At 49.0% G+C, this 10,488-nt stretch overlaps 1 protein-coding gene across 1 annotated transcript; it reads right to left on the reverse strand.

The window, feature by feature from the left end:
• Positions 1 to 3,178: 3,178 nt before the first annotated feature.
• Positions 3,179 to 8,270, reverse strand: RHEX (regulator of hemoglobinization and erythroid cell expansion; the record flags this gene model as incomplete). The annotated part of the gene is made up of 4 exons (XM_084866560.1): positions 3,179 to 3,881; positions 5,125 to 5,195; positions 6,553 to 6,714; positions 8,174 to 8,270. 4 exons carry the CDS (start codon positions 8,268 to 8,270, stop codon positions 3,681 to 3,683), a joined length of 531 nt encoding a protein of 176 aa, XP_084722686.1. The 3' UTR covers positions 3,179 to 3,680.
• Positions 8,271 to 10,488: the final 2,218 nt, after the last annotated feature.

Below are 10,488 nucleotides of genomic sequence, written 5' to 3' on the forward strand. Positions count from 1 at the left end.
CCCTTTATAAGCAATCAGGGTGGGTGCTAATATTAAACTCCATGATATATGTATTGGCTCTAACATTTGATGCCAATCATAGCGGAGTTCATCAGAGACCTTAATCATATGGTTGGTGACATTCAGGCCTCTGTTCTCTTTAACAACAACTCCCTGATCCAAACCTCCCCACTGTCTCTGAGCCCAGGCACGGACATTACCCCATGCAGTTCAGAGAGCCTGCATCTGGTCAGGCCTGCCCCCTTTTCTTCTGCCTCTTCTCCCATCAGTAGATTTTTACTCTTTTAAAAAAAATGTTTTTATTGATTTTAGAGAGGGAAAGAGAGATAGAAACATGCATGATGATAAAGAATAATTGATCGGCTGCCTCCTGCACATCCCCCACTGGCATGTGCAACCCAGGCATGTGCCCTCAACCTGGACCCTTCAGTCTGCAGGCTGACGCTCTATCCACTGAGCCAAACCAGCGAGGGCCCACCCTTCTTTCTAAGCTGAGTTCAGAAGCACCTCTCTGTGGGCTGTTTTCTCTGATTAGGTCCACCTAATCCTAACACTCTTGCACCGACTTTGCCTGACATTGATAGGCTCTGGTTGCACTGCTCTGTTAATTCCCCTCTGCAACATGTTATTTTGCACATGTTCCTGCCTGTTGTCATAACTAGGTCATGCATGCTAGGACCCCACCCACACAGCTGCTCAGCCTTCATTTTACGCATGCTCCTCCCCACCCCCACAGCCTGTCCATGTTCTACAGAAAGCAGGCACTCGATCTGCACAACTGTGTGAGTGTGCGGCTGCCGCGTCCCCTCTCCTGGCGTGGGAATGGTCTAGGCCGTGTCTCCGTGCACTCTCTTTTGGCTGTATTGTACATGCCTGAACCGCTTCGGTTCTCTGTTGTTTTGTTTGTTTGTTTTGTGTATGTTTTTTCTTTTCGAAAGCTATCAATAGAAGTACAGTTTCGCTTCTGGATGCACAGAAAGTGTTGTTGTCAGTGTTTATTCCTCATTCTGCCCCTCTAATCAACAGAATCTCCTTTTCTCCATTAAGAAAAGCTTTCTAGGGAGCTATCTCCATCCATCCGGCTGCCTAACAAAATGCCACAGGCTGGGTGGCTTGTAAACAACAGGAATTTGTTTCTCACAGTTTTCGAGGCTGGAAATCCAACATTAGGGTGTCAGCATGGTTGGTGAGGGCCCTCTCTAGGCTGTGGGCTGCTCATGGTATCTTATAAGTCAGAAGGGCTGCCCGAGCCAGTTTGGCTCAATGGATAGAGTCAGCCTGTGGACTAAAGGACCTTAGGTTCAATTCTGGTCAAGGGCACATGCAAGGGTTGTGGGCTTGATTCCCAGTAGGGGGTGTGCAGGAGGCAGCCAATCAGTGGTTCTCTCCCATCATTGATGTTTCTATCTCTCTCTCCCTCTCCCTTTCTCTCTGAAAACATTATGCATATACAGAAGGGATTAGGGAGTTCTGTGGGATCTCTTCTATAAGAGCACTAATTTCATTTAGAAGGGCATCACCCTCATGACCTAATCACCTCCCAAAGGCCCCATCTCCTAATGCCATTACCTTGGAGGTTAGGATTTCTACATATGAATTCAGCGGGGTGGGGGGAAGGGGCAGAAACATTGAAATCTAGCCGGAAAGAGCAACAGGCTAAGGTGAAGGGACATATAGATCAGCCATAGAAACCAAGGCAGAACCATTTCTTCAGTTCCTTGGGGGGAAAGGGTCTAGGAAAGCCACCTACTGCTCCAGAACCAGGGCTAGAAAGTCATTTTCAGCCAGCAGAGGGAGCAAGTTCATAAATCATCTCTAAGATTTGAATGCCACTCATCTGGAGTTTAAATTTGGCTAAGAGTGTTCCTGGGGTTTCCACTTTGGCAGATGTTTAGCTATGGTGAACATGTAAAAAAAAAATCTGTCTTAATTAACTGTTGGAGAAAGTATATTGTATATTCCTCTAGTCACTGTTTACTGCACGCAATCAATTTTAAGTTTTTTTAAAGTTAATTCTCTGAGGTTTCCTAGGACTAGGGTATCTGCAAACAATGACAAATTTCATCCTACTTTCCAATAGTTATAGCCCTTATTTTTGTCAAGTGTTTAATTGAACTGCTTAGAACTTCTAGAATGATTTTAGATAATGAAGGAAATAGGTTTGTGGGCACTTTTACTTTGTTCATGATCTAATAGGACTATGTCTAGGACCTTACAGTTAAATATCACGCATCTATCAATTGCAGATAAGCTATTCTTTTTAAAAAATATTTTTTTATTGATTTTTTTTACAGAGAGGAAGGGAGAGGGATAGAGAGCTAGAAACATCGAAGAGAGAGAAACATCGATCAGCTGCCTCCTGTACACCCTCCACCGGGGATGTGCCCGCAACTCAGGTACATGCCCTTGACCGGAATCAAACCTGGGACCTTTCAGTCTGCAGGCTGATGCTCTATCCACTGAGCCAAACCGATTTCAGCAGATAAGCTATTCTTAATCCAGTTAAGGAAGTGTCCTTTGTTCCTAACATGAAATTATGCTCAGGTCTGGTCCCTAGTCCTGGCCTGTGATCAGGGCCATCTTCCCCGGCTGCCAGCAGCCAGCCCAGCCACCCATCGCCACCCACCCTCAGTTCCCCATTTGCCATCAGGCGATTGGAGCCTGCTGGCCAGGGAGTGGGACCCAGAGGTTGGCCATTCCACCTGATAGCCAGCCCTGCCCTCTGCCACTGGTCACCCTCTGTGTGTGGGGCGAATGGCGGGCAAGAGCCTTGGCCTGGCACCGCCCGAATCTGCCACTGCCCACCCCTGGTTCCCCATAACCCATCAGGTGACCAGACCCTATCCACTGGAAGAAGGGACTAAGAGCTTGGCCAGCAGGCCCCAATCCGGCGATCAAGGCCTGCAGGCTGGGGGCAGCTCCTGCTGGTCAGTGTGCATTATTGCAACCTGTCATTCTGCTGTTTGGTCAATTTGCATATTACCCTTTTATTATATAGGATTATTATATAGGATTTGTTAAAAAGGAAACAACAAACCAGGAATGGATATTGGACTTTATTAGGTTAAATTTAGGAAGTTGTTCTTGAAGTAACAGATTGTGATGCTGGTTGATGCAGTATTTGTCATCTTTCGTTCATAAGAAACAGTGAGTCCAAAGGTTGAGCGATAGTGGGCTTTCTAAGTGGACTATTTAAAGTTCTGAGGGCAAAGCGGGATTACTCAGCAGCACAGCTCTGAGAAAGGGACACGCCTGGGCTGGGCAAGAGGAAAAGAGGAACCGCGACTGCCATTTTATTTAAAAAATCTCTTAAGGAAGTTGTTCACTGCCAATAATGAAATAGCTCAAAGGTTAATTTAATGGTAAGGCTGCCAAACAGGACTCTACGACAGCTGATTAAAATCTTTAGGAACAATTTTCTATGGAGACTTCCCCACTTTCCCTACTGATCTGCTTCCGTGAGCTCAGACTCAGCCTGGAAGAACTTCCTAACTTCCCATCTGAGCTTTCCTTGCTGAGATACAGCCCATTTCTTCTCCCAAGCTTTGTTAAGAAAACACACACACACACACACACACACACACACACAAAACCCCAAAAAACAGGAAGTAATTCCCTACAAAATAAGTGCGAGAATGTGCAGAGAACTTGACTCCACTTAGAAAGGCAGACCCTAGGAGTCACATGGCCACTTGGGAGTACTCTACGGCCTCAGAGGCAGCAGGGTTCACAAAAGTCCAGCGATTGTGCTTGTGGCTTTTGGGGTTGATATTGACATAATCTGTCATGTCCTCGATGTCCTCATAGTCCAGGGCGGATTTGTTATCTAGTCCTCCTGTGGCTGGAAAGACCACCTGTGTGTAATTCACCTTCTTGGCGGCCTTGGGGAAAAAGAGCAGAGAAGGCTAGGTCAAGATTCCTCCCATGAAACAGCCTAGGTGCCCGTCAGCAGATGATTGGATCAGAAAACTATGGTGCATCTACACAACTATACTGCCATAAAAAGAAGGAATTCTCACCACTCTCAGCAACCAGGATGGAATTGGAGAACATCATGCTAAGTGAAATAAGCCAGTCAATGAAAGAAAATACCACATGATCTCACTCATTTATGGATAATAAAGAAAATTATAAACTGTTGAACAAAAAGATAGATACAGAGACGGTAAAGCATCAAACAGACTGTCAAATTACAGCAGGAAGGTTAGGGAGAGGTGGGGGAGATAAGAGGTCAACCAAAAGACTTGTGTGCATGCATATAAGCATAACCAATGGACACAAAACTCTGGGGGGTGAGGGCATGTATGGGAGTGGGGTGGAGGGGGCAATGATAAGATATGTACACATATAATACCTTAATAAAAAAATGAAAAGAAAAAGAAAGATTCCTCCCATGTCTAGAGGAGCTAGGACCCCAGGACCAAACTCTCACTCAGAGAGGCTTGCCCCTGGCTGGATGAGAAGGAGCCTGGATCCCAGGCAGTCACGGCTGAGAGCAGGGCCAGGGCAGTGAGGAAGATTGCCAATGCCTTCGTTCCTCCTGTCTGCAGGGGATGCATCGGTTTGAGGGAGAAGGATGTAGAGAATCAATTCAAATGAGGTCAGCACTCAGAGCAGTGGCCCAGTGACTGGGATATGGGGAGAAGGAGGCTTCCCATGAGCACTATCATTTAAATAAATAAATAAATAAATAAATAAATAAATAAATAGGTGGTGAGCCTGATTTCAGAGAGAGAAGAAAGAGGAAGAAAGAAATAGAAACATCAATGATGAGAGAGAATCATTCATTGGCTGCCTCCTGTATGCCCCCTACTAGGGATCCAGCCTGTAACCCAGTCATGTGCCCAGACCAGGCATCTAACCTCGACCTCCTGGTACATGGGTCCATACTCCACCACTGAGCCACACTGGCTGGGCAGCACTTCCGTTTTTACAGCCCACTCGGACCCACTTGGATCCGAGTGGGTGAGGGGCTGTGAGTGAATGCCTAATCACCCTCTCCTGAGGATGCTGCGGGGACTCACAAAGCCCCTCCCTTTTTGCTCCCATCTCGGTATCCCGGTGACCTGAGTTCTCAGACCCCATAGCCTATGGAGGGCTGGGGTGGCTGGGAGGGTCCATTACCTGGCAGGGGGGAGGCGAGCGGCCAGTGCTGTCCGAGGTGTCGGAGCTCTCTGAGGATGTGTTGCAGTTATCTAGAGAGAAATAGAAAACGTCTTCTAAAGAAGGCTGGAGAGGAGAGGACAGAGACTGTGGAAGGGAGGATGGGAGATAAACAGAGGCAGAGCCAGCATTGCAAAGAGGAGCAGGGAAGAGAGATAAAGAGCTCCCAAAAGGGGAAGTGGGTAGAGAAAGAGAAGGGATGGGAGACAGAACCTCTAAAGATAGCCAGGAAGATGGTCTGGAGTCCAGGCGCTGCTGTTTGCCCAGAAGCTAACGGGCTTGCTTGTGCTCGAGTGCAGTAAACAGGGACACGCTGAGACCGTGTGCCCCCAGCAAACAGCTCTGGCCTCAGAAGTCATGGGCACAGGTTCTGGTCTAACCTGTCCCTAACTCCAGGCAGGTCACACCCTTTTTTGTGCCCTGGTTTTGTCCCCCCTAAACCAAGAGGATTGGACGGTGATCTCTGACCTCCCTGGCATCTAAAGGGCCTCTGAGTCTGGCCAGGTTCTGGTGCAGCTTTAGGGTCAGGGGTCATGACCGCCGAGGCCAGTGCCTGAAACTCTGAGTGGCATCTTCTGGCCCCCATGTGCCCTGAGGCCTTAGCTCCGTGCTAGGGAGCCTGACAACCAGATCTCTCCAGCTCAGAGGATCACAGGGGAAGGAGGGGGCAAACCCAAACCAGTCAAGAGATGAACCAAAGGGAAGAAGTATGGCCTCTGGAGGGTGCTCTTCCAGGGGTCATTGTTATGCTGCAGAGCAACCATTTCCACTGTGTCAACAGGGATTGGTGGGCCTCCTGAGCCCTGAGATTGAAAGCAAGAGGGTGGTGAGCCTGTTGGTCCACTTGCCAGGGGCAGACATGCATTTGAACCATCAGCAAGACTCGTATTTACTGAAGTACCCGGACACCCATAAGGATCTAAGACGGAGCCCCTGGGAGTACGGCGGAGTCAGCTCCTGGGACCAGCCAATGACACTGGCCAGATGGCAGGATGCATACCACCAGCCCCGGCTGGACGCAGGCAGAGTCTGTCAGAATCTTGGCTCCACCACTAAGTGGCCAGGTGGAAGAAAAGATGCCTCGGTATTGCAAAGACAGAAGCAGAAACAGCCCCGAAGCCCCCTCCGCAGTGGTTCACACGTGACCAGACCTGGCAAAGAGCTTAGACCCACACACACCCAACAAGGCCTGCCCCACTGTTGGGGTGAATGACTTTCTGGAAAAGATAGGGTAGCGAGGCTTCTACTAGGGTGGGTGGGAGGAAGCCGGGCTGGGTTTGGGTGGCAGGGACAGACGTGGGCTGCTGCGGGGAGGGGAGGGGGCTCTCCAGCTGTCTAGACAGAGCACAGTACGCTTTATGACCGTGTTTCCCCAGCTCCGTCACTCACTCCTGTAACGGGGCTCCCATGCAGGGGTGCTCCTCTCTGCTCCAGGCTCCTTCGTCTCCTTCATCTCCTTCGTCTCCTGTGCAGCCTGGGAGCGGTGGCGGGCTGAGCTGGGCTTGGGGGCCCAGAGCCTGGATCTTCTGAGTAACTGTTCATTCTCTTTGGCTAGAGGGAACAAAGCAAGAGTCCAAAGTGAAAGCTCCCTGGGGCAGGCACTCCTATTTCTGAGTAGCACTCTCCTTAGGGAAAACGATCAGAAGAACTTTTCAAATCTCAGCCCCCTCCACTGCAACAGCCACTTGGAGAAAAAGCCGAAGTCCCAACCTTGAAGGCTCTCTGTGGCCTCACGCTTTCTTTCTTTCTGACCTCACCTCCTTCTCTCACACTGTCTCCTCAGCTGCAGCCACCCAGCCTCTGCTCCCGCTGTGATGTGTCAAACACTCTTCTGTCTCAGGGCCTTTACAGGTGCAGGTCACTTCCTCGCTTCCCTCAAGTTTATAATTAAACTAGAGGCCCAGTGCATAAAATTCATGCACTGGGGGTAGGGGTCCGTCAGCCTAGTCTGTGCCTCTTGCAGTCCAGGAGCCCTTGCGGGCTATCTGACTGCTGGCTTAGGCCTGCTCCTAGCACTGCTGTGGAGGTAGGAGAGTCTCCCACCACCGTTGCGGTGCTCCCCAGCCATGAGCCTGGCTTCTGGCTGAGTGGAGCTCCCCCCCTGTGGGAGTGCACTGACCACCAGGGGGCAGCTCCTGCATTGAATGTCTGCCCCCTGGTGGTCAGCGCACATCATAGCGACTCATCATTCTGCAGTTCAGTCAATTTGCATATTAATCTTTAATTATATAGGATACGATATCAGCATCTCAGGGATGCTGGCCACTACTCAATCCATATCCCTCGCCTTGCTTTTTTTTTTTCCTCCCTAGCATTTTCCATAATCCAACCCATGTATTTTATTTATCTTATATGTTATTTTTTGTCTGTACCCCTAAGGAATGTAAGTTACCTAAGGGCAGATATTTTTTATTTGCTTATTTCCTGTTGTATTGAATGAATGAATGAATGAATGAACGAACAGAGGGATGGATGAAGAGAAGTCTCAACTTCCTTTACTGGAAAAGCCTTCATGACTTTATCCTGCCCAATCTCCTGCCTTAGCCAAAGAAATGTTTTATTTTCCCTAATTGTAATGTCTTCCCAGGACACAGCTTCTCTACTCTCCATTGTGAAGCAGTTCAAGGATTGAACGTGATCTCTCAGTCTAACCTAACCCCACTGCCTTCTGTAGCAATTCAAAGCCATTTCTTCACGTTCAGTCCTTTGTGGTGATGAAGAAAACAAGTTAGGCCCAGGTTCATGAGGCCACCCTCACGAGCATTACAGAAGCCTGTCTCTAGGCAAAAGGTCCAGGTAACGGAAGGACTCTGGGCCGTGATTCTCAACCAGAAACAGGTTGGGTCTGAGTGGGGACTACCCCGTCAGGATGAGGGGCCATTTGACCAGTGAATCCTCAAGGTTTTCAAGTGATACTCAGGGACTCCAGAGGGAGCTGGCCTTGCTGCCGGCTGGGGAACGGTCCCTGGGGGGTAACTAATGGGAGGGGAGGGGACGCTGAGCCGGTTACCCATGTGTCTGCTGAGCAGGTAGTAGATGGCTGCGAGGAGGCAGGCCTGCAGGACCAGGGACACCATTGCGATCACTAAGCCATGCCAGAGCTTCATGCTGCTGTTGGGAAAGGAGAGGGCTCAGCGTGAGAAGTGACAGAGATGCCAATGCAGCTGCAAACCCATCTCTGCCCGGAGCCAGAGGCAGCCCCCTGGTGTGGCTGTGTCTGCTCTCTGGACAGCAAGGCCTGGGAAGCCAGCTATAGCAGTTAGCCTGGCGGGACCTCACTCACTCTGTCAGCATGGCCAGCTTCCTGCGGGGCGGCCTGGGGTTGGGAGTGGGGCTCAGGTGCTTCCCAGTGCAGCAGGAGGAGACTTGAGAGAAGCCACCTTGGGTACCTCGTGTCCAAGTAGTGGCGCCACCAGCAGGCCCGTCAGGAGACCTGCAGGAGGGAAGGTGGCTCTGGTCAGGACTCCTGGCCTCTCGTGAACCCAGTTCTCCCCCAGGCAAGTCAGCTGCTTGGGGCCATGGGTGCTCCTCTCCCGGAGCTCCGAGTGACCGTGCACGGAATGAAAACCGCAGAACTCAGATGCTGCAAAGAAAACGCAGGGATGCTCGAGATAAAGCAAGAGGGGGTTTTTCAGGAAAAACAATGATCGTGAAGGATTTGGTGACTTGATTGAAAAAGGGCACAGATATGTTTTAGTGTAGATACTTATTTCTCAAGCAAATTTCAGTACCGGACTGATTTCTGGGGCAGCTGCAAAAGGAAGACTGGACTTGAGCAGGAGAGCTAGGCCAGAATGTCTGCAAAATCAACAGCGTTCCACTTTTAAGGAGCTCTTTAGTATTTTTAAATATATATCTTTTTATTGATTTCAGAGAGAGGAAGAGAGAAGGAGAGAGGGATAGAAACATTGATGATGAGAGAGAATCATTGATTGGCTGCCTCTTGCATGCTCCACACTGGGCATTGATCCCGAAACCCAGGCACGTGCTCCTGGGATACAGGTTGATGCCCAAAAACTGAGCCAGCCAGGCCAGGCTCTAATGCTTTGGTATTGATTTACTTCCTGTTGAAGGTCTCATTTGTCCTTAATCACAGAAATCGTTCTCCTTCTCCCATCAAAGTGGGTGGCCAGGAAGATACCAGGGTTGGGTTCTGATAGCACACTCAAAGTTTAAATTTTTAAAGTTTCCTCTTATCTTTTATTTATTAAAAATTAAACAATCTATACTAATAAAAGGGTAATATGCAAATTGGTCAGGGCACCCTCACAGCAATGACTAAACAGCAGACTGCATGGAGTGACTAGGCCAGCAGGGGGGTTAGTGAGGGACGAATCAACGACCGAACAGCTGGCTGCATGAGGCAAACAGGCCAGCAGAGGGGGATAGTGAGGGGCAACCAGGCTGGCAGAGGGGACAGTTGGCAGAAACCAGGCTGGCGGGGGGGGGGGGGGGGGGGGGGGGGGCTGTGAGGGGTGACCAGGCTGGCATGGCAGGCAATTGGGGGTGACCAGACTGGCAGGGGGGGAAGTTAAGGGAGATCAGGCAGGCAGGTGAGCAGTTAGGAGCCAGGGGTCCTGGATTGTGAGAGGTTACAGGCTGGGCTGAGGGGACCCACCCCAATGCATGAATTTTGTGCACTGGGCCTCTAGTGAATAGATATTTTCATTATATATATATATATATTATATATATATATATACATTATATATATATATATATATATATATATATATATATATCTTTTAAAAACATGGGATCATACTAATTAGCAGCTTTTTCTCTTCACTTAATGTATTATAAATATGTTTTGAGTTGAGAAAAAAATGCCATTAAAAAGCTCAATTGAGGCCCACAGACCAAAGCTAGTGCCTAGGCTATTTTGTTTGATTTAGGGACACACACTCTTTAGCCCCTGGCTGAACCCTGAGGGCATTTGAGTTTGCCATCCTTGACTTTTATAGAATCATTTTAAAGTCCTACTAGTCTGCTTTGTCAGTGTTTCTTTTTTTTTCTTTTAATATATTTTATTGATTTTTCACAGAGAGGAAGGGAGAGAGATAGAGAGCCAGAAACGTTGATGAGAGAGTAACATCGACCAGCTGCCTCTTGCACACACCCGCACCGGGGATGTGCCTGCAACCAAGGTACATGCCCTTGACCGGAATCAAACCCGGGACCTTTCAGTCCACAGACCTACGCTCTACCACTGAGCCAAACCGTTTTCGGCTTTGTCAGTGTTTCTTAGCATCCTCTGATGTTTGGAGCCAGACAGTGCCTCATTGCCTGGAGCTGCTTTGCATACAGCTGGGCATTTAGCATCTC

The sequence above is a fragment of the Pipistrellus hanaki genome, assembly GCF_964339955.1.
Source record: "Pipistrellus hanaki genome assembly, chromosome: 18".
NCBI classification, from domain to species: Eukaryota; Metazoa; Chordata; class Mammalia; order Chiroptera; family Vespertilionidae; genus Pipistrellus; species Pipistrellus hanaki.